Here is a 25,096-nt window from a genome sequence, read left to right as displayed (position 1 = left end):
ATATGGCACAGACATCAACCTGCCAACCCCCATCCCCGGCCCCCAACCCCCACCCCCACCCCGTCAAAAGAGGGTACAAGACTGGGCAGCCAATTATTTGGATAGGAGCAGCGGAAATTTGGAAACACAGCTGTAACCATTCTATCTCTGAGCAGGTTTCTCTGGCTGCACCCATGCGAGAGAGTGGACATGGAGTGCTGCGGACGGAGGGTCCACCACCCCGAGTAGATTTACAATCTGTCCCTTGGCAGTTTTTTCAACCCCTCATCCAGTGCACCAGAGCTTCCCTATTCATATCCAAAGCCCATCATGTTGTTTGTTTGGGGGCCACACCCAGCAGTGCTCAGGGCTCACTCCTGGCTCTGCCCTCAGGGGGTCACTCCTGGCGGTGCTCGGGGATCGAACCCAGGTCAGCCGTGTGCAAGGCAAACACCATGCTATCGCTCCAGTCTTCCCTCCCACTTTTTTTTTTTTTTTGATTACTGGAGCTTTAAATCAGTGTCTCTCTGCCTGTTTTGCTTTTTCTCCATCTGTGGCCCCTTTCTGCCCTTATTTCCTTCCTGTGGTTCTCCTGTCCCCTGGTCTCATGTTGTGACCACCCCCCATTGTTGCTATTTCACCTGTGGGATCCCTTAGAATATCCTGGGACCCCAGGGAGTCTCTGGGTGAGAAACTGCTTTAAAGTAGCCAGACTGGCAGAGCCCCTGACACGGGCAAATGACTCTGCTCCATCAGCGGCATCCCCAGGCACACACCCCGGGTCAGCCGGGGGGTGTGACCTGCATGTTTGCTTTCGTGGCTGGCCAGGGTGGATCCAGCCTCCATGTCCCTGGGCTGAAATGCTGACAGGCAGCTTTTGCTGCCGGAATCAGAAAGCCCTGGATTCCAATCCCACTCGTGTGATGTCTGAGCATTGGTCCTGGTTCTAAGGGCTTTAAAATTCCAGACCCAGACACGCCTTGGGCAAGGGGCCAGCACCTTTAGGCGGACAGCAAGAAAAACCCGTCTGTCACTGCAAGGAATTGTGTGCACCGCCGAGCAGATGGGGGTGGATAAGCAGATAACCAGGAGCGCTCCCAGTACAGACATAAGCTCATGGCGCGTGCTCCTGGAGGGGGTGATGGCTCTTGTTGGGGAAGAATGAAAACCCAAAGTCAGTGGCGGAGGAGGAGAAGGTGAGAACTGACTGGCTTCCTGACAGATGGGGGTTGGGGGGGAAGAGGTGGTTCCTGCCCCTCCCCCTCTCCCAGCTCAGCAGCCCCACAGACTGCGCTGCACCATCCTCCCACTAGGGGGCGCTCCTACTTCCCGCTCGTGCCCCCAGCAGAGACAGTTGAGGGTCTGTGTCTCTGATCTAGCCTACACCGCCGGGGAATGCCCCAAGAGAGAGCCTACGGGGTTTCCTGGGCCAGGCTGCCGATAGAAAGTTACAGAAGGCCTGGAGAATGGAAAGGAGAGCTTCAGAGGTAACTGCCTTCTCCCAACCCTGCGTCTTTTCACCCCCAACCCCGCCCCATCCACTCTGTTTGGGAGCCACACCTGGCAGTGCTCAGCGCCATTCCTGGGGGTGCTCAGGGGACCCTTCAGCGCTGGGGCCCAACTCCAGGACTCTCCCGTGCAAGCAAATGCTCAAACTGTTGGGCCGTCTCTCCCTGGCCCTCACGCCCCTTCTTGGAGATGCCCCCGACATACTCCTGCATGGCCACACTTTGTTCTTGCTGTTCTCGCCTTCCGAAAGGCCTGGGCTGCAAGCCACTCACTCATGAACATCCTCCGGGACTTTGCACACACACACACACACACACACACACACACACACACACACACACACACACGCACACACACACGCCCATGACTCAGAAGGGGCCTGCCTCCTCCTCGCCAGCTCTGCCCCAGAGGCGGCCGCGAGAGCAAAGGTTCCCAAACTCGCCGCCTCCCTTTCAGAAGAGCAAGAACACATCTCAAAGCCCTCTGGACAGCGGCCTGCTTCAAGCCCGCAGAGGGGCCGCTGCCCAGGCCTGGGCTGCTCCGGGACATTCCCCCACCCCCCTCCCCCCCACTTCCAGGGCACATCATCACGCACTCTGCAAGACAGAGCCCCAGAACACAGGGTAGCACTGGCCCCAGCGGGTGATGGAGAACAGGGGAGGGCTGGGACAATTCTGGAGCAAAGCAGGACAAGGTAGAAAGAGGTCACGGCTGGGAAGGACCCTGGCCAGGGCCCCCCTCCCTTCCTCCTTAACATCATGAGCTGAAAGGGCAAAGTGGAGCAGAGGGGTGTCCGTGGCACCCTTGCTTCACATCGCGAGCTGTGGGCGGCTTCCAGCCTTCCTGGCCTGTTATAATTATGCTTCTCTGTGGTTATCACTGGACTGTGGTGGCCTACCAGTTTCTGGAAATTTCCCGATAGGACATCTCTCTCTCTCAGTCTGGCAGTTAGAACCTCCGAATGGGGGCTGGAGCAATAGCACAGCAGGGAGGGCCTTTGTCTCACATGCGGCCAACCCAGGTTCAATTCCCGGGATCCCATAGTGTCCCCCAAGCACTGCCAGGAATAATGCCTGAGTGCAGAGCCAGGGGGAACCCTTAAGCATCACCAAATGTGACCCCCCCCAAAAAAAAAGAAAGAAAAAGAAAACAAAACTGCAAATGTCCTGGAGAATGTCAGGGCAGAAGGTACTCCACAGTCCTGTGGCTGATAAACAGGGGTCCCGGGCAGGGTAATAAGCCACCACTGCCATTCTGCCTGTCTCTGAAGGGATGCTGGGGACAGAGAAGGACATTCTCTTCTCTGGCTGACCACCTGCTTTAAGGACACAGGCAGCCACAGTGCTCCCGCAGCATCCAAGTTGGCTTTGGCCCTTTCTGGACTGAGACCCTGGCTCTGACAGGTACTAATGGGTCCCCAAGTCCACTGTGACACACACGATCACAGAAAACAGCTTCTGAGACAGACGTGTGGCCGTCATGCCAGCAGGCGGGCATCCTGGCTCCCTCTGCACAAGCCGGAGAACAGGTCCTCTCTCCAGCCCCAGAGCCCGATGCTCAACCCCCAGCCCGACTCTGCGTCCACCTGAGACTCTGAAGCGCTCCCCCTCCCTCCTTCCTGTCCACCTACTCAGCGTGACCACTTCCTGTGGCTCTCAACTGGCGTCTAATCTAAACCGGAAGCTGGAAGTGGTCACTCTGCTTGTTTTTGTCCACCCTGGGCTTAATCTCCATCCCATCATCCACACCAGGGCGGAAACCAGAGGTGACTGTGTTTCTACATGTGGAACTGATTTTCACAAAGTCTGTGCAAGTGTCTCATTAAGAAAGATTGGGGGGTGGGGGAGTAGATGCTGGCTGGGGAAGGAAATGGGAAGAAAAAGCAAGAAAGAGGGAAAGAAGGAACTAAAAGTTCCTGCTCCTGGGGTCTTCATGATTCAACTGCCTCAAAATTCATCTGGCATTGCCTTCTCTCCCAGAAGGGAGCATAACATGATGCTCGCCATGACCATGCCACCAGGCCCCGTGCCAGGCTGTTTCACTTGGGGTGCCCCAGAGGGGGGCAGGTGAGAGCCCTCCCCGATCCGAGGGACCCAGCCCCCGAAGCCGAAAACCTCTAGAACTCAACCTCCAACCTCCACCATGCACACGGCTGCTCTCCACATGCTCCAGCCGAGCCTCACCCAGGAGGGAACCCCTGGAAAACCAGGTGTGCAGGACTTTGTGACACTTCATACCACATACCCTACCCATACTCCAAGAGTACCGCACCACAATTGATGGGGTTCAAAGTAGGAGGCAACCAATCTCAGAGGAAAAAAATTTTTTTACAGATATATATATATATGTACATATATAAAAGCACACAAGGCTCAACTTCTAACAACATGATCTCTTATAGAAGGGCTTAATGGCTCCTGGGTGGAATACCACAATCTTCACCCTCTTCCCTCTAAGGATACTTTTTTGCAGAATATTCAGCGGTTTTTCATAACAAACAATACAAAATATATTAGTTTGGTTCTGCTTTGGGTCAGGGATTGGGGTTCGGGATGGAAACCCCGAAATACAGTTGGTGGGAAAGTGTAATGGTGGTGGGATTGGTGTTTGATTATTAAATGTAATCAAATAGTGTGAACTACTTTATAAAGTAAAAGATTATATTAAAAAAATTAATCTGGCATCTAGGAGTACTTTTTGAATGGTCCTACCCACCCTGACTCCTTTCCACCCGAAATCAGCCCCTCTCCAAAGCAACGGAGTTTCTGTTTATTTTCGGGTCTTGTGGAAGCCACAGCGGGTAGTGCTTCAGGGGCCAGGAATAAGTTCAGCTCTAAAAGGAGATGGGGGAAGACACACAAAAGAATCTCAGAACCGAGCAGCTCGCTGCAGAGATGCCTCCGAACTTTGTGCCGGGACAATTTCACTGGGAGCAGGCGTCATCCCTCCACATGCCCCCGAAGAATCCTGGTGGCCACCAACTTCCAGGACCCAATGAGAAGTGCAGGTATGCAGGTTCAGTGAGGGCAAACTCCAGGCCTCGAGGGAGATGGGCTGCTCTTTCTCATTCTCCCCAACCCCCCCTACCAACTCCATCCCCATGGAACCCTGGAGGTCACACCCACAAACTGCCTCAAGCTGCTATTTAAGCTCCTTAATGGCCATGGTCCAGGGACACACAAAAGGATCTCAGGACCAAGCAGCTCACTACAGAGATTTCTCCAGATTATCTAAAATTTTGGAATTTCAGGAGTGTGCGGCTCTCGTAGCCACATGACATCTTATGCTATTCATAACAAGTAATACAGGGGAGAACATGGGGGAGACTGTCTGCCATAGAGGCAGGGGGAGGGGTGGGATGGGGGAAGGGATACTGGGGACATTGGTGGTGGAAGATATGCACTGGTGGAGGGTTGGGTGTTCAACCATTGAATGACTAAAACTCAAACATGCAAGTTTTGTAATTGTATCTCACGGTGACCCAATAAAAATTTTAAAATATCACTGTATGAGTGAAATGCAAACACAAAAGTTCAAAAGTTTGTAATTGTACGTCACAGTGATTATATAATAAAAAGTTTTTTAAAAATGAAATAAAATATAAATAAATATAAATAAATAAAGGAGAGGGGGAGGGTGGAAGGAGAGGAGGAAGAGAGAGAGAGGGAGAAGAAAAGTGCCTGCCATAGAGACAGGCTGAGGGGGGGTGTGTGGTGTGGGGGGGATGGGGGTGCAAGAAGGAAACTGGGGACATTGGCGGTGGGAAATGTGCACTGGTGAAGGGAGGGGTATTAGAATATTCTATGACTGAAACCCAATCGTGAATGACTTTGTAAATGTGTATCTCATGGTGATACAATTAGAAAAATAATTTAATAAAATAAAAATAAAAGATCAAAAAGTTAAGGGGCCGGAGCAATAGTATAGCGGGTAGGGCTTTTGCCTTGCACACGGCCGACCAGGGTTCGATTCCCAGCATCCCATATGGTCCTCCGAGCACCGCCAGGAGAAATTCCTGAGTGTAAAGCCAGGAGTAACCCTTGTGCATCACCAGGTGTGACCCAAAAAGCAAAGAACAAACAAACAAACTAAAAGATCAAAAAGTTAAAAAGTAAGAAAGAAAAGTAGAACTAGACCGGGCTAAGAAGTCAACTCCTGTCCAAACCACTCTCTATAAACGTGTTCTCTCTCTCTTTCTCCTCTCCTTCCACCCTCCCCCTCTCCTTTATTTATTTTCTTTACAGGTGCTCTCTTTCCACCCCAAAAATGTATCACTGATCCCAATGAACTCATGAACTAACGTCATAGTTAAGACATGAACAAAAGGGACCCGAGTAATTGTACAGTGGGGAAGGCACTTGCACGTGGCTGACCAGGGCTCAATCCCCAGCACCTCAGAGGGTCCTCCAATTGGAGGCCTGCCAAGGAGTGGACCCTAAGCACAGAGCCAGGGGTCCTCCTAGTCTCTACACCAAAACAGAAGGACATTGACAAAAGCTCTCTTAGTGTGAAGGTTTCCTCGGATTCCTGCCTCCCACAGAGATGAACTGAGCATATGCTGTGTGTGGGCAGGAGCCTCCTGAAAATAAAAACCCACCGGACAGGAGCACAGGCTCATCCTGGCCTCCCCAGCGAACCTGGCCTGGAAGAGAAGATACGCAAGGCAGGTTTTGCTCTGAGCCACACGAGGAACTGGATCTGCAGCTAGTGGGAGAGGCTGGGGCCCACCCATGGACTCCAACAAAGGCTGGGACAGGAAGCAGAGCCCAGGAAGCAGGCACAGAACAGTGCTCCGGGCTGCCCGGGTCTGGATCCCACTAGACAAGTGCCACTGGTCGTTGTGATAAGAACAGGCTAAGCAAATGCTCAAACCACTGGGCCATCTCTCTGGCCCTTGAGCCCCTTCTTTGACATTCCTGTGACAGGAAGAGAGAAGCAACAATTTTTTTTCTTTACGAAAGCAAGCTCAAGGGACCTGAGAGACAGTACAAGACTCTCACCTGGCACGCAGCCAAGCTGGGTTCCATCCCCAGCACTCCATATAGGGTCCCCTGAGCCCCACCTAGAATGATCCCTGAGTGGAGAGTCAGAAGTAAGTCCTGAGCACTGCTAGCTGTGGCCCCAAAATAAAATTAAAAACAAGCTTTAAAAAAAATGTTCAAGTGATAGGAAAAAACAAATTATCCAGAATAACCAATTTGATTGATTCTTTAGTGTGTTTATTAGTGACCACTGGCTTACCCCATTGGAGGTCAACACTTGTGGAGGTGAGCTGACAATGCCTATCCATCATCTCCTACAGTGCAGCCCTTCACCCCACCCCACTCCACCACTCTTCCCCAGACAAAGTTTCCCGAGGCAAAGCTCCCCCAGGATGTGCCTGCTGGCTCCCAGCTGGGTCTCACCTCACTGCACCCCAAATACCTCACTTCCTATCCACTTCCTGCCTGCCCTCTTTCTCCCTGTCCAATCCACTCCCTTCCCACCCAATCCACTCACCCCCCTGTCCAATCCACTCCCTTCCCACCCAATCCACTCCCCCCCTGTCCAACCCACTCCCTTCCCACCCAATCCACTTCCTCCTTGTCCAATCCCATGCTGGCCTAAACGCTGCCTCCTTTGGGGCACCTACCGTGGCCCCCCACATGCTCATCTCCTCCATCACAGAGCAGGGAGGGCACCCGGCTTCCAGGCTTGCCCAGATACCCCTGTACCCTACAGAGCTGCCTCCACAAAGAGGATCAACTGAAGCCCAGCTCCCTCCCTAACTCTATAGAAATAGTTAATTTCTATTTCTTGTGATCACTTGTACAAGGTTTGAGTGAAACCAGGTCTTTACATACTAATATTTAGCAAAACCTATTGAAATGTTACCAGCCAACAGGTAACTGGGATGATTACATATTTAATCTAAGCACCCTACCCTGTTTTCCTGATCAGTTAATAAGTAACAAGGAGATAACAATGACTCCAGTGTTTGATCCTACCTGTCACCTCTTTTATATTAAACTAGCTTCAAAGTTCACTCTGTTGACATTTTGATTAGTGGAGATGTATTTTTTAATGTACATAACAGTCAAGAAATAAAATTAGTATAAAAAAGGTTAGCAGTCATAAAAAAAAAGTAGTTATCAAAGAAATGGAAATGTAGAGTCAGAAGCAATAGGACAGTGGGGAGGGCATTTGCCTTGCATGTGACCAACCTCAGTTTGATCTCCGGCATACCCTATGGTCCCCCGGAGCCAGCCAGGAGTGATCCCAAAGTGCAAAACCAGGAGTAAGCCCTGGGCATCACAAGGTGTAGCCCAAGAACAAAACAAAAAATAAGAAACATCATGTTCAGGGGGATCTTCAAAAAATATATGCTGATTCATGTACTGTGTAAGAAAAATTTTAAAAATTGAATAAAGTATGATTTCAAAAATAATATGATCACAGCACCTACCAAATACCCAATGAAACCCCATGTAGGGCAAAATTAATAGGCTATGATGATCCAGAGACTCACAAGTGAATCTCAGAACGGAGCAGCTCACCCAGAGATGTTCCGGACCTTGCACGAGGCCAATTTCACCGGGTACCTCAGACGGGAGCAGGCATCATCCTTCCACCTGCCCCATACAAATCCTGGCAGCCACAAACCTCCAGAACCCAATGAAAAACCCAGGTATGTGGGACCCGTGACTGAAAATTCCAGGCCTCAAAGGGTCGAGATGCGTTTCTCCTTTCCATCTCCCCGCCCCTATGGGGTCCTGGCTGTCATGCCCACAAACTACCTCTGGGTGCTACGTAAGCGCATTAACAGCCATGATCCAGTGACTCACAAATGAATCTTGGAACCTATCAGCTCACTGCAGAGATGATTCCGGACTCCAACTGCTTAAAATTTTAGAATTCCAGGAGCTCTCGAGACCATGTGACATCTCATGCTATTTGTAACAAGCAACACAAAATAAATTATCTAGCATCTGCCTGTGAGGTAGGCTTGAATGGTGGTGGGAAAACTCGGAATAATGGTGGTGGGAAGGTGCAATGGTGGTGGGATTGGTGTTGAAATGTTGAATGTAATCAATTATGGTGAACAACTTTATGAAAAATAAAATAAACAAAAATTAATAGACTATGGTTCTAAAAGAAAAACTGACAATTCCAATTGAATAACTAATTTTATATGCAATTAAAACAATAACCTGTAGTGTAAAAAACAGTTATACCTTTACTAACTCAACATTGCAACCTACTTCAGGGCCATCAATGAATGAAGGAAGGAATGAAAGAAAAAAAGAAAGAAAGAAAGAAAGAAAGAAAGAAAGAAAGAAAGAAAGAAAGAAAGAAAGAAAGAAAGGAAGAAAGAAAGAAAGAAAGAAAGAAAGAAAGAAAGAAAGAAAGAAAGAAAGAAAGAAAGAAAGAAAGGGAAAGAAAGAAGGAAAGAAAGAAAGAAAGAAAGGGAAGGAAAGAAAGAAAGAAAGAAAGAAAGAAAGAAAGAAAGAAAGAAAGAAAGAAAGAAAGAAAGAAAAGGAAGGAAAGAAAGAAAAGGAAGGAAAGAAATGGAAAGAAAGAAAGAAAGAAAGAAAGAAAGAAAGAAAGAAAGAAAGAAAGAAAGAAAGAAAGAAAGAAAGAAAGAAAGAGAAGGAAAGAGAAGGAAAGAAAGAGAAAGAAATCCTTCATATCTCTTTCATTCAAATCACAATGAAGTTAGTAAAAATAATCTTATGTTTGGGTTTCCGTGCAGTTTATCCTAGAATGTAAGGTTTGTCTCAGGACTATATTTAATTCTTTTATCTTGTGGGAATACTCAAGCATTTTAAAACCATTCGGATTGCTAAGAACCTGCTTTGATTTGAGTTTGCATTCGTCTGAGAGAAGGGAGGCAGGTGGGGACACAGAACCTCAGAACATGTAAGTCTTTGACAATCAAAGAAGAAAAAAACACACTCTCAAATGCCTCTTCTGAAGAATAAACAGCCGGAGATAGTGTGGTATGGGTGGGACTAGGAGGGACAGAGAAGGAAAAGAGAGAGGAGAGAGCCGGGCACTTAGGTGAAAAGTCAGTATTCCACTCTTCCTCTCCATGCCAGGAGGGAAGAAAAAGAAAAATTCATGCAATAGGGCTTTCAAGTGTGCCCAGCCAGGTTATTTCGAATCGTTCTACAAGGCACAGAGGTGAACCCCGAGGCACTCGGGCACACGAGGTGTGATCAATATGACCTTCCTTGAAATGCTGGTAAGTGGCACTCCCCCGCCGGGAGGCTAACCACAAGAAAGACGTTAGCTCCGAAGAAAACATAAAAGGAAAGAGAAAGGGCCCAGCCCGGACTCACCTCTGCTTCTTCGGGAGCTTTTTCGCCCAGGGGAGAAGGCTGGGCTGGACCCGTGGCCCCACGGCTGGGGACGCTCTTGTTCTGGTCCAGAGAGACGCAGGCATCCTCCGGGTCCGTCTCCCCAGCCTGGAGTGCGCCCCCTTCCTCCTGGCTCCATTCCAGCTGCTCCTCGGAGTGCCTCACGGAGCTGCCGCTGCTCGGGGGCCCGATGCCGGCGGTGGACAGGCTGCTGGGCACCGAGGTGTAGGCCGACTGCGGCCCCGAGTAGGGCCGGCCTTCGGGGGGCAGGGCCTGGCTGTCCAGGAGGTCGGGCACCGACAGGCTGAGACGGCGGTCCAGGTGCGGAGCGGAGCCGAGGTCCAAGGCCTTGTGGGGGCTCTTTTTCACCTTCTTGCTGAAATTGATGAGCAGCGGCCGGGTGCGCTGTTTGAGGGAACCCCAGACGGACGGCTTGTCCAGGTCCATGGCAGCATGAAGGCCCGAGGGTTTGAGCAGTACCTGCGGAGCGAGAGAGGCCCCTGAGCACTCTGGTGTCCAGCCACTGTAGCCCCCCAACACTCACACTTCCCACTGGGGAATGAAGACAAAAACGGGGTGAATGGCCACCTAGGATGGGAAGAGGCATCTCTTGGGGGCTGCGTATGTAAAGATTTATTTATTCATTTGGAGGTGACACCCGGCTGTGCTCAGGGATTCCTCTGGGATCTGCACACAGGGATTAATCTAAGCGGGGCTCAGGGGACCGTATGAGGTGCCAGGGATCGAACCCCAGTCGGTTGAGTGCGACCAGCACCTGCACACTGTCCGGTGACTCTGTGCCTCTTCAGACCACGACAAGGTCTTTGCAGGAAGTGACCCACACCACAGAGACAAATGGAAGATTCCCTGATGGTTCTCAGCCTGCCGGCTGCCAGCAATCATCAACCAAGTGGAAAAAAAAGAAACCGTTTTTTAGCACCAGCCCTAACACTTCTGACCGAACTGAATGAGAAGAGGAAGGAAGATGGGGGGGTAGGAGGGGGATGCGGTGTTGTGCTTCAAAAGCAATGGGGTGCTTGGGGGCGGGGAAGGGGCTGCCTAGTGAGTAAATGTGCCAGAGAAAGATTTTCTTTTTCAGTTTTTAGTTGCATCACCATGAGAGACACAATGACAAAGTTGTTCCTGATTGGGTTTCAGTCGTACAATGTTCCAATACTCGTCCCCTCACCGGTGCACATTGCCCATCACCAAGTCCCTAGCTTCTCTCCTCCCAGTGCCCCCCATAGATGAGTGGATAAAGAAACTATAATCCATCTACACAATGGGATACTACGCAGCTGTTACGAAACTCTGAACTCCTGAAATGTGCTTATACATGGATGGACACAGAGAGTATCATGCTGAGTGAAATGAGTCAGAGGGAGAGGGACAGAGAATGATCACACTCATTTGCAGGATTTTTTAAATTGATTTTTCTGTCAGATTAATTCCAAGAGAGAGACACAATTCCAGGCGTTCTGAGACTGAGCCTGTCTGCTGTTGTTGTTTTCTTAAGTGACTCATCAAGATATTTTTCATCATGCCAGGGCAATTCCCCACTGTTGGGGTCTCAGCAGCCAGTCTGAGACCCTGGCCAAATCCCCTGCCCTTAGAAACAGAAACAGGCTCTCTTCAAACAGGGCCCCAAGGCCCTGTGCCAGCACTCCACCCAGAAGGGCTCCCTGGTCGAGGAGATAGTGGGATGAAACCTGAAAGTCACCGCTTGTCTGAGCTAAGCATACCCGGCCTTGGAAAGAGGGAACATAAATCATCAATTAACATCTGTAAAGGGCCCAGCAAAATGTTTACTTCAGAACTGATAACCAGCTGTCCATTCCACCCACTCCTCCCTAAAATTTCTTCTTTAAATATTGGTGTTTGAGCTTAATAAAACGAGAGTTGTGTTGACCTCCAACTCTCCCCTCTCTGCGTGGTTCTTTCTCGATGGCGGCGGTAGGGTGGCCGCGGTGCGCAGGGGGGCAGGGCAGAGGCTTCTTCCCTTCCCACTCCCTCTCCTATAGGGAGTAAGTCCGGTGGCTGGGGGATCATACTCCAGTTTGGCGGGGTCTAATGGCCAGGACCCTGACACCCCACCACAGTCTGCTCTAGTGGGCAGAAAAGTCAAAGCTACACTCAATACAATCACTGAACACCCAAAGGCACTTGGGGCGCAGGGACAGCTTGTGACAAATAAAGCCATGGAGAAAGCACGTAGAAAGGCTATTTGGCGGGGGAAGTGGTCAGGCCACCACATGCTACCAGCAGACCAGTTCCTGCCACCACTGACATGACACTCATGTGGCAAAGCCTCCAGGTGATGGGAAAACGAAAGGAAACCTAACGGGAAAACCAGAAAGAAGCGGGGTGAGGAAGGAAGCGGTGGGAGCTGTGGAGCAGATGACTTGCAAACCAGACTGAAGGAGGAATGAAAAGGACCCACGTAGAGGGACATCACCCCAGCCCAAGGGAGGAAGATGAAACTGAGACCCAGGCATAAGGCACTGGCAAGAGCAGTGCCCAATCAGGAATCACTTCTTTGTGCGGGGCGGGGGCTAGAGGAGGATTGAGTATTCGGGGGTCACACCTGGGGGTGCTCGGGGCTTACTCCTAGCAGGGCTCAGGGACCAGATGTGATGCCAGGGTTCTCAGCAAGCCTGGGCCCTTGTATCTTCCTATACCCTTGCTTTTTATTCTTTTTTTTTTCTTTTTGGGTCACACCCAGCAATGCACAGGGGTTATTCCTGGCTCATGCACTCAGGAATTACTCCTGGCGGTGCTCAGGGGACCATATGGGATGCTGGGAATCGAACCCAGGTCGGCCGCATGCAAGGCAAATGCCCTACCCACTGTGCTATTGCTCCAGCCCCAACCCTTGTTTTCTTGATGTCCAGACTGGAATATCTTATAGTCAGTCCTACAGTTCCAAAACTAAATGCTGAATATCAAGCACTGTCCAATAAACTACATAGTTTTTATTGGGGGGGTTGGGGGCCACAGCTGGTGGTGCTCAGGGCTTACTCCTGGAGCTTTGCTCAGAGAATCACTCCTGGTAGAGCTCTGGGGACCCTGTGGGGTACCAGGTATTGAACCTGGGTCGGCTACACCAAGGCAAGTGCCCTCCCTGCTGTCCTATTGCTCTGGTCCCTGAGCTACAAAGTCTTAACAAAACACACAGTAGAAAGGCAGACAATTGGCTTCTTCATATAACTCAAGTCTGAAAGCATAAATCGGTCCCCTCCAACCAAAAACTACCATTCCAACACCCAGCAGCAACTGTCCAGTGACTGCCATGTTCTGGTCACTCTTATTATCACAAGTGACCGCTTTCTCATTTGGGAATTACCTGCAGAGACAGAACACCTGGTTTCTGGCTAGGACCTGGCTGCTGGATGGATAATAATAAGCAGAAAATTTTAGTTTTCTGTCAAAACTCTCTGGGATGGGGGGGTGTGTTACTGTATGTCACTGAAGCTATTTTAGGGTAGTAAATGTGATTGAAAGGTGAGTCTAAAAGTCAAACATAAACTTAGAACAGTGAGAACCCATATGCATATTTCCCTGCACTATTTCTGGTGTAAAACGGAATGCATTGAGCAGAAAAAAAAAAAAACAGCACTGGGCGCCAAATCCCGGGATCAATGCAAATGTTTCAGAATACAAAGCAAAGACATCACTTTCAAAGACATCACTGAACCTATCCAAAAGGAAGGAGGAAATTTTACACACACACACACACACACACACACACACACACACACACACACGTCTCTTCAATTGGTGTCTCCCACACTTGAACAGTCCAAGGCATGAAGTAGGAAGTTGCTCCTACAATATAACTGTGCAAAGCATCACCCAGCTTCTGTCTGAGTCAACAGAAGCAGCTTCCCTTGGCCCAGAAGCAATCACAAATACTCCAGGCTGATGAAGACTTCCCGGCAATCCTCAAATTCTGTGGATAAGTGTATTGATGATCTCTACAAATGGACATCCAACTTCAAAACTCGAAGATCTCAATTCTCTAGGCCGAATTAGATTTTTAAAAATACAAAATAATCGTGTTCTCAGGCCAGAGAGTACCCTAGTCCAATCTCTGGCACCCCAGATGGCTCCCCAAGCACCACCAGGAGTGATTCTCAGCAAAAAGCCAAAACTAAGTTCCCTGCCCGCCCCCAAAATAAAGAAAAGAAAAAAAAAAGAATCATGTTCTCAATAAAAAGTTAATAATAGGTCATAAAATGGAATAAATAGAACGGAAATCTAATTCACATGCAATCTCGTATCTTATGAGTCTTGAAAAATGTCTCAAAACTGTTTGGATGGGAAGGATCCAGGCAAAGGACCACATAATCTTCATCAGACACACCTGCTACTACTTAACTAGGGAGATCAGACAGACAGTACAGTGGGGAAGGCACTTAACTTGCATGTGGCTGACCGAAGTTCAAACCCTGACACCCCACAGGCTCTCCTGAACACCACTAGGAGTGTTCTCTGAGTGCAGAGCCAGGAGTCAGCCCCCAGCACCTCTAGGTGTGGCCCCAAGCCCCTGAGTATAACTGGTCGACCACAACTTCTCCTTTCCCTTGCTATTTTTAACTGGGCTTCATGTGATACCTGTGTTGGCATCGATACATGAGGTGGCATGTCAGCTGTAACAAGAAATAAGACAGAGTCTCCAGTTTTTTGTTCTTGGTTTTTTGAGGTTTTTTTGTTTTTGTTTTACTTTTTGGTTTTTGGTTGGGTTTTTTGTTTGTTTGTTTGTTTGTTTTGAGGGAGGTGGTTTCTGTTTTTATTTGTTTGGCCACACCCAGCGATGCTCAGGGGTTACTCCTGGCTCTGCACTCAGGAATTACTCCTGGAGGTGCTCAGGGGGGACAATATGGGATGACAGGGATCAAACCCAGGTCAACTGCGTGCAAGGCAAATGCCTTCCCGGCTGTGCTATCGCTCTAACCCCCAGTCTGCAGTTGGAAGCACCATAAACTCTCCACAAATGAGACACGCAAGAAGCAAATGGGCACATGTGAAGGGGAGGCAGGAAAAAGTGCAACGCCCCAGAGGGAGCAGGTATGCAGAGCCCACCCAGACTGCCAGAGCCCCAGCAAGCAGGGGGTGGGAGGACCAGATGAAGGGAGCTGAGGCGGGGGTCAAGGCCCCCACCTGTCTGTACTTCCAGCAAGAGGAACCAGCTCCAGAAGCTCCTGGGGCTGATGAACCCTTTGAGAGACGGAGACACAGCCAGGAAGCAGAGATGCAAGAGTGTGGAGCAAGCATGTAGAGCCGCACATCCTCATGGGCCGTCGTGAGGCCCCCACCGCACCCCGCAGCCCCCAGGATTATACTCCCCCGTGGCGGTGAAGCCATGAGAACATTAGACTTCAGGCTGGGTCTTAACTCATACCAAGTCCGGAGTTCCCACTTCTATATCCTCATCAGCAGTGCTCCATGGCCTGCCTCAACATCACAGGTAAGGACCAGGCAACACATTTGTCCATGCAGTGCTATGGGCCGAAACCCAGGTCTCTGGGTCTCAGCACTGCAGAATGGAGCAAGGAGTATCCCCAGCACTGGGGGCCGGGCCAACCTTTGTTGGTGACAGTTGAGTCTGTGGCCTGTAGTCCACCCTAGTTACGACCCTCTGTAAACCCAACAATGACTCCGTCTTATAGAAGATGGTTCCATGTATCACCGTCAGTCTCAGTCTCTAGTCTGGCGATGCTCCTTGTCATTGGGACCAGCAAAACCATTCCGGAATCCTATGTCTAAGAGACCCCCCCAGAGCCCCGCAAACACCACCTGCTGGAACCTCTAGGAAGGTACAGATCCAACAGACCACTTTGGTCTGCCTCTCCATTTTTTTTTTTCTGCCTGCACACAATGAGCTATTGGACAAGACTGACAAGAAAGATGCAGGCATGAGAGAGAACATTCTGTTGATTCAGACAGAAGTTGGGTGATGCTTTGCAGTTACATTGTGGGAACAACTTCCTACTTCATACCTTGGACTGTTCAAGTGTGGGACACACCAATCGAAGAGAGATGTGTGTGTTGTGTGTGTGTGTGTGTGTGTGTGTGTCTGTGAAATTTCCTCCTTCCTTTTGGACATGTTCAGTGATGTCTTTGAAAGACTTTGTATTGTGAAATACAAGATGGGCCGTTTTCTCCATTAAAAAGTCCTGCTTTTCAGAGAGTAAAGTGAGAATCATCTGCCACACAGGCCGAGGGGGAGTGGGAGGGGGGTATGCTAGGGTTCTTGGTGGTGGAACATGTGCACTGGTGAAGGGAGGGGTGTTTGATCACTGTATGACTGAGACTGGATCCTGAAAGCCCTGTAACTGTTCTCACAGTGACTCAATTAAAAAGAATAATTAAAAAAAAAAAAGTCCTGTTTTTCGAGACACCACCATCCTCTCAAACTCTGATAAAGCGATGGACTCGGCGAATCGGACCCTCTCGCCTAAAGACTTTGATTCCAAAGATGTAACACATTCGGGCATCCAGCGCAACATCCGATAACGATGCACTGGGACACCAAACTGGGCTACAACTCTGTGCTGCCGGGGGTGGATTTTTTTTTCCTCCCCACCCTGTCTTCCTGCACGGAAAGCGGCGGGCTGTCGGCACCCATGTGGCAGGCGCCATCTTCTATGACTCCAGACCCACAGGTATTCGGACTTTACTTTGGGGGCTCCCAGGAACTCATGGGAAGGGGGCGTAACCGGCTCGGCCCAGATAAATCCGGAGCCGCTGAGCGCGAATCGGACCCTCTCGCCTAAAGACTTTGAATTCAGAGACTTCTTACAGCAGTGCACTGGGACTGTGAGCTGGGCTATGTAATTTCTGGCAGAATTTTCCCTGGACTTTATACAGAAATCCAAAACCGCGCGGATGCGGACTTAACATTTATAATTGTCAGCAATGTGAAACGGTTCCATTTGAACAGGTCTGACTTGGGGGGGAAACTCCAAATAATAACAGTAAGGTTTTGTTGAAATATTGAAGGTTTTTAATGTAGCAGCCACCTCTGGACTGTGAACTAAGCAAAAGCCCCACGCTGGCCGACACGGCGTGGCGTACACCATACTGTGAGGTGCAGGAAGGGGGATGAGGGGGAAAAAGGAAAAAAAAAAGGGAAAAGGAAAAAGAAAAAAAAAAGAGAGAGAGAGAGAGAGTTATGTCAACTATAGTGAGTTTTGTGTTGAATTATGGAATGTAATCAAGGTAAAGAAAAAATGAAGTGAAATTCATTAGTTATACAGTAGGGGGTAGGGGGTGGGGGCGGGGGGTATACTGGGGTTTCTGGTGGTGGAATATGGGCATTGGTGAAGGGATGGGTGTTTGAATATTGTATAACTGACATATAAACCTGAGAACTTTGTAACTTTCCACATGGTGATTTAATAAACATTAAAAAAAATAAAATAAAAAAATAAACAGAGCCACTATCTTTAAGGATGGTGATTATGCAATAAAACTAATGACAATGAAAAAAAAAAAAGCGATGGACTCACGGAAAGCATCAAGACACAAGTGTGTGGAACTGGGAATTGAACTGTATTTTCTCCAGCAAAGTGGAGCTTTGAGAATCCTCAGAGAATGGAAACAGGGCTGTGCGCTTGGGAGAATGACGGGTTCTAGAAGCTACACGAGAGAGAAGGGTTTCCTCCAGGCTTGAAGAAATTGTGCAGGGGGAAAGGATTACTAAGAAAGAACAGGAGGGGCTAAGAAGATAGTCCAGCGGGGAGGGCACTTGCCTTGACACATGGCGGACCTGAGTTCGATCCCCAGCACCCCACAGGGTCCCCCAGCACCAGCACGAGTGATTCCTGAGTGCAGAGCCAGGAGTGACCTGAGCAATCGCCAGATGTGGCCCAACACCCCCCGCCCCATAAATAAATAAATAAATGAGCAGGAGCAAGCAGGAAACTCGTTACTATCTACATAAATGCATCCTCATGTATAAGAGATCCTAAAACCCCAACTCCTTTTTTCCCTCTTGGGCCAACCCTGCTGTGATCAGGGCTTACTCCTGGCTGGGTTCGGGGACCCTGCACTGCCCCGAGGAGCAAATCAGAGGTGTGAGTGTGCAAAGCAAGATCCTTAACTGCGCCAGTTCTGTCCCCAAACTCATTCCTCCCAAGAGATGCAGTTTAGCCGCAGAAAAACGCTGACATCAGAAACTAAAAATTAATACTGACGCCCCATCGCAGGGATGGATTGGGCATCACTGAAAAGATATGACTCAAGATACGCCGCACTACAGGGCCAAATCTCTATCATTATCTGCTGAAGATATTAATTATGCCAGCAATAGAACTTAATCAGAGCTGGGAAATTTGAATCTGAAGCCAAGCCCAAATCGTTATAAGGCCATCGGTGGCATGATGGGACTCGAGATAACCAAAATCGGAAAGATAAATCTATATTATTATGTGTCTCAGATATCAATTATGCTTACAACTGGATCTGAAGACAGCCTGAAAGAATTGGCAGAGATTGAAACCAAGCCCAACCCAGCCCCGTGGCTTCCCTGGGAGCTATTTCAACAAGGGCTTTAGAAACTGCATGGGACCCTCCAAGAAAGAAAGGTGTGGCTCTGGGGGCAAACAAAGTCCTTCTTCACACACTTAAATGGTAACATCGGTAGCAGTGCCGCTTCAAATTCATCCAAGCTTTCAAATTGGACATTTGGCCTAAAACAAATCCTAAAAATTGCCAACAGGATAAAATATTATATGCTGGCCTCGCCTCCCCCCCAAAAAAGGGTGAAAAATAAGAATGCTGGGGGGTTTTTGTGCTTTATTTGGGGGCCACACCTACCAATACTCAGGGCTTATTCCTGGCTCTGCACTCAGGGATCACTCCTGGCAAACTTAGGGACTATATGGGGTGTTGGGGATTGAACCCAGGTTGGTCACATGCAAGGCAAGCTCCCTACCCATTGTACAATCACTCCTGTCCCAAATATATAATTCGTTTGTTTGGGATCCACACCTGGCAGTGCTCAGGCATCACTCCTGGATGTACCTGGGGACAGATATGGTGCCAGAGATCAAACCCGGGTGAACCACCTAAAAGGCAAGCATCTTCCCCACTGTACCCTAGCACCAAAAGGGTTAAACAAGAGATAACCAACTCTTAATGGGCATTTTATAGAATCCGTGGTCAGCAGTGAAAGCTCTTACACATATTGTGCCCTAGTCCCTTTCATACTCAGTGCCAGGCTATTTTCACTTGGGGTACCCCAGAGGAGGGCAGGTGAGAACCCTCCCCACCCCAACAGACCCAGCCCCCGTAGCCAACCTCCACTACCCATGCTCCAGGCCACTTTCACATTATAAAGACACTTCCTACCCGTTTTCCGTAATTAACACACCATATCTGATGGAGTTCAGACAGTAGGCAACAAATCATAAGAGTTTTGTGTGTGTATATACATATACACACATACCTCTATATGTACACATACCTCTTGGAGAGCCCAGTAAGCTACCAAGAATATCCGCCCACATGGGCAGAGCCTGGCAAGCTACCCGTGGCATATTCAATATGCCAAAAACAGTAATGATGGGTCTCATTCCTCTGATCCTGAAAGAGCCTCCAATTGTTGGGAAAAAGAGGAAGGAGAGGCTGCTAAAATCTCAGGGCTGGGAGGAATAGAGACGTTACTAGTGCCCGCTCGAGTAAATCGACGAAAAAATGGGATGACAGTGACAGTGACAGTCCCTTTCAAAAGCAAGTTTAGGGTCCATCTTGTACTATGACACCTATGAAATGATCTATATCTTTTCTATACATGATCTGTGTACCCCATCCATTTTGCTACTAAACAGCATACAAAGCTTTAAAATATGCATTGAGGAATGACAACTGTTTTCCCAGCAAACTAAATGGAATACAGAAACATTTTAAACCACGGCAACCACGAATCGCAGATTTGCTCTCATAAGTCCCAGCAATACTGGTCTATGCAAGTCATCTACCCAACACAACTGCTCATGTTCAAAGTGGAAAGACAGATTCGGAGACATACAGATTAAAAATGTGATCTTCAATCAATCCTTTCCAAGGATCTTACAGTGCTTTCTCTGTAAGGAGACATTACATACACAGACAGACTTCGTAAAATTATATATTTAATAATCATTGCACCCTAACGATATCATAAAATTTCATTTACTGGCACATAATAACATAATGACACATTGCGACTTCAACTACAAAACTCCTTTTCCATACTAATTTTTTTTATCTCCTAAAATAAATCACCTTCACTAGATGCACATAGGAGATTATATAGCTGAAATAAAATGTATCCCATTTCACAACAATTAATGTCACAAAATGTACCCCATTTCATGACAATAATGTATCATAACCATGAGTAGGGGAGTGACTATACTGACTTATTAGTTTCCAAAGAAACTCGTATTTGTCTAATTACATTCATTTGATATAGACAAGATTTTATGATGTTTTTCATTAATGAGTTTTACACTGTGTTCACTCCAGAAGAGAAAAATGGGGGGCCAGAGTGAGACTACAGTTGATCTTAGCCAAAAGGTCAGAAAGCAATTAGGGGCCCAGAGCATCCATACAGCAGGTAGGGCACTTACCTTGCATACAGCTGATCCAGGTTTAATTCCTGGCATTCCCTAGGGCCCCCCAAACTCTGCCAAGAGTGGTCCCTAAGCACAGAACCAGGAGTAAGTCCTGAGCATAGCTAAGTGTGGCCCCAAATTAAAAAACAAAGCAAAAAAAACATAGATATGGCTCTACCCTAGATTTTCTTCACAGTCCAGGTTAAACCTATAAAAATGATTTCTTTTAGATCTAGTCAATATTATCCACAGCCATCATGAAAGACAATTACTTGGAACATGAGAAAAACCACCAAGTCCAGAAGCCTGGATTTCATGCAGTCAGACACCCAGGCAGACAAACACCATCTCCAAACGGTCCGTAAGCTGAGCATGTGTTAACAGTTCCCAGTGATCACATGCACGTCGGAGCTAACTCTTTCACCGTTTATAAAAATCCCGCACATTTTTCCCTAAATAATCACAGGAGGAAAAAAATATTCTTGACTTACCATAAAACTGTCTCCAGATGAGGGAACTGAGAACTGAGGACCACGTCGTGGGTGGCCAGCTGGTCCTGGTGGTGACGATGCCCCCAGTGGCCCTGCCCAGGTGGTCTGACTCACCAAGAGACCAAGTCAGCAGCTAAAGCAATGTTTGGAAATGTCGCTAAGCCCGCAGGTCTTCCGAGTTTAAACGCCAGAGTCTGCACGCCAGGCCTGCTCCCCACTCAAGCCTCCCCACCACCCCATCTATGACCTCTCTCCTCCCCTCAAAGCCAAAGCAGAGAGGAAATGGGATGGAGGTTCAATAGCCTCCACAGGGCCTCTGGGCCTCCTCTCTTCCTCCAACTGGGCAGAGACTGTGTGCTCAGCTTGTGTGAAATAAGAGAGGTTGAGGAAAAGGCAGCTGAAATTGGCGTGGCAACACAAACCAACCCTTCAACTCTGACAATGAGCAAGTCCAATGAAAGGACCTGCAGAAGGGAGTTTGTCTCACCAGCTTCCCTCTGCCGGGTTCGAGAGCCTCGTTATCGGAACAGCGCCAACAGGTGGCAAGTGGCACCCCCTCCCGCCACCCGGTGGACAGTGCAGGTCCCAGGAAAGGGTTTGAGAGAGTCATGGGGTATGCAAAGAAGAAACGTCGCCACCTCTTCCATTCAGACAGATCTCCTTGATCCTTTTAATTTCTATTTTTGTGTCTGTTGAATAATACATGGAATATCAATACCACAGTCCACGTTACATAATTTATGCGTAAATAGGCAAACTTGGCATTGAGTGTGCCGGCTCAAAAGGAAAAAAAAAACAGTCTCTGCTGATCTGAGTAGGTAAAGAGCTGAGAGAGAACATTTCTAGATCACCCAAACAATTCAATTGTTTAATCTGCTAGCAGAGGGAGAAAAAAAAATACACCAAAAACTCAACTAAACAAAGCTCCCGTGTAATACTAAGAAAAAAACTGTTTTTCTGCTTTAGGCAGAAATGACTAATTTTTCTGAACCATGTCTTTTTTGCTCTTTGAAAAGAGGGTTGGGTAACATGCATTAATACAAACCAGACAAGCAGAAAGAGGTCAAGATGCTTGCTTTTCAAACAAAATAGGATGTTTAAGATATGGCTAACCGTACCTCTGCTAATAATAGCTCTTCAATGGTACTATTCCTGGGGAATTCATTAAGCATCAAATTCATTTGTCTCAAGTTTTACCCTTGATAGTTCCAACGTCTACGGTGCTATTTCCATGACTTCACCTTGCTTGCATTCCTCAAAGGTAAGCACCGTTGGATTGAAGCAAAGGACAGAGAAAAAGATTTATATCTCAGTTCAAAGAAATGGCTCATTGGGCTGAGCTCATGCCTTGTGCGCAGGAGATCTGGGTTCGAGACTTGGCTCAGCATGAGGCCCCGAATACCACTGGGGAGGTGACTCCCCAAAGTACAGAGCCACGAGTAGTCCAGTTGGGCTCTCCAAAACAAAAAGGAAAATGCAAATCACTCAAGATGACTCACCCCTCACTGGTGCAGAAATGCAAACTCACAACATTCAAATCAACCCACCTGCCACCAGGTGGGGTGGGAGAAATCTGATTCTGTGGTGCCCTGATGAACACGCAGGGACCATGAGAGAGCAGACAAGGAGGGGTCAAGAGGCCAAGACCACACCTATGGGTGTTCTCAGCAATCAATTCTGTTTCTCCAGTCACAGCGTCCCTAGGCAAAGGGCCCAGGTCTCTGCATGAGCCAGCAGCACACTGGTGTAAATGCAAAACGTACAGGAGCATCAAGCACTCGTGGAAGGCAGGAGGGAGTTGAGAAGCCAACAAGGATAAACTGGAACACACAGATCCATGCACACATCCATCCAGCAAGTAGGTCCATGGCTGGGTATTTATCTACACGTGAAACTCGAATCTTCTCACATGGCTAAGGCTAACATGTGTAGACCTCTAATTCTTCATGAAATAATTAACCCCCCACCCCCCAAAAATGCAATGGCCACAAGGACCAAATTTACAAAGCAAGGGACAAATTTGTTAAGAGAGAACGGACATGGACAGACACGGAGGGTATCACACGGAGTGAAATGAGTCAGAGGGAGAGGGATAGACATTGGGAATGATCACATTTATTTGTGAGATATATTTTTTTTAAAAGAAAACACCACCACCATAGTATGAGAATAATACCAAAGACAATAAAACAAGAGCCAGGTGAACCAGTTCATTGTAGGAAGCTTGCAACAAGTTGCGGGGGGGGAGGGGGGCAGTTAGGACAGAGAAAGGACCACTATGACAATGAGAGTTGAAAATGATCACTCTGACAAGAACTGAGTGCCAAAAGGAGGTAAAAGGGCTGTACGTGATACTCTTTCAATAACAGTATTGCAAACCACAGTGCCTAAAAGGAGAGAGAGAGAGAGAGAGAGAGAGAGAGAGAGAGAGAGAGAGAGAGAGATCTGCCATAGAGGCAGGCAGGGGTTTTTTTCAGGGGGTTGTTGGTAAGGAAACTGGGGACATTAGTGGTAGGAAATGTACACTGGTGAAGGGACAGGTGTTGAAACATCGTATGACTGACACCCAACCATGAACAACTTTGTGTATCTTATGGTGATTCCATTTAAAAATAGAGATATTGTGAAGTTCATTCCCAATTCAATCAGCTTAACCAATGGCTGAATAAACAGCAGTACTCCTACATTATTTAAAAATAAAATAAAATAAAATAAAGAGATATTAACAATGACCCTGTGTTATATAGGGGCTATAAGTCATTCCTGGATCAAGGACTTTGCATGTTCTGGCTCCATACAAAAGTCAATAGAAGCATTCCCTAGAAACATGAGTCATCAGGATAGTGATGGGGTGTGTGTGGTGGGGGGAACCTTCAGCAATGCACCAGCTACTAAGGACCAGCACCAAGGTTTGAACCAGCTTTCCCCAACACCACCAACTTCTCCTGGAGGCTAGAGTTCAGTCGTTCCTAGGAGCCTCTCATCTACGTACCAATTAACCACAAGTCTAACACAAGACATTAAAACAGCAACCAAAAAGTGCCATGATGGCCAACTGCGTTCTGGTCAATGAGCTTACGGCGGAAGGGGGGGGTCTCTGAAAAGTGATGAGGGGGAAAATGGCAATAACTAGCAGGCGCCATGAGAAAGGAGCTAAAGAACATGCAGTGTGTGGGACCATCAAGGTTTTCAAAATTTCTGCCCCGTCACCATCCACGGCCACTTCCTGTTGGCATGTATGTGCAGGTACAACCTCCCTTTGGCCCCCTCTGAAACTGAGGGACCGGTGGGAAGAGTCAATGGTGTAATCAGGAGTCTATGGAGCCTCGATTAAAGCAGATTCTTCTGCTTTTAACCCAACACCTTTTTGTTTGCGTTTGTTTATGTTCAGGGCACCCTCCTGGCAGTGCTTGGGGGCCCATATGCAGTGCCAGGGGTCCAGGAGGGATTTGCCACATGCAAGACAAGCGCCTTAAATGCAGAATCATCTCTCTAGCCCACACCCAACACTCTTGTTCATTTTTTTGGGGGCCACACCCCGCAGTGCTCAGCTGACTCCTGTGTCTGTGCTCAGAGGTTACTCCTGAGAGGCTCGGGGGACCATCAAGGATGTAGGGGATCAAACCTAGGTTGGCTGCATGCAAGGCAAGGCCTTCCCTGCCGTTCTATCACTCCAACCCCAACCCAACATTTTTATTAGCCAGATGAGTCACCAGCAGGGACTCCTAAACACTTCGGAGGAGAACCCTTCCCCCCAATATAAACCATTAAAAAAATAAATTAGAGGTTCTATTTTTTATCAGTTACATGGAATGTAGAAATGGACTGCCCATGTGATTGTTTTCCAAGAGGTGGCATCCAGCAAATTCAGAAGACCTGTCCCTCTACTTTTTACACAGACATAGTCATCCCTCTTCTTTTTACACAGAGGCCACAACTTATAAGACTCTGAATTCATGTTTTACCCAACCTGGTGCCCAGCCACCAGCAAAGAGTTCGCACCCTCCACCATTGAACAAGACCCATTCCAGTGGCAAGATCTGAGCCGCCAGTGACAGTGGGGACAAAGAGAGGGGACCAGTGAAGTGTCTGCTGGTGGAGGAGGCCAGCCCCAAAGCCTAGTGGCAGAGTGTCCAGCAGGTCCAAATGTCATCCTGCAGAAACTCAGAACCCATCC

The 25,096-nt window shown here is 48.2% G+C and overlaps 1 protein-coding gene across 1 annotated transcript in view; it reads right to left on the bottom strand.

The window, feature by feature from the left end:
* MCTP2 (multiple C2 and transmembrane domain containing 2) overlaps window positions 1–25,096 on the bottom strand; it is a 167,671-nt gene that overhangs the window by 128,863 nt on the left and 13,712 nt on the right. The window contains exon 2 of the mRNA XM_004617741.2: window positions 9,810–10,307. Coding sequence (XP_004617798.1) covers window positions 9,810–10,274 — 465 coding nt within the window. The 5' untranslated portion in view covers window positions 10,275–10,307. The remainder of the gene's footprint in view (window positions 1–9,809; window positions 10,308–25,096) is intronic.

This window comes from Sorex araneus, chromosome 6, assembly GCF_027595985.1.
Source record: "Sorex araneus isolate mSorAra2 chromosome 6, mSorAra2.pri, whole genome shotgun sequence".
NCBI classification, from domain to species: domain Eukaryota; kingdom Metazoa; phylum Chordata; class Mammalia; order Eulipotyphla; family Soricidae; genus Sorex; species Sorex araneus.
The sequence above is the reverse complement of the archived record's forward strand: the minus strand, read 5'-3'. Positions and strand labels throughout refer to the sequence as shown.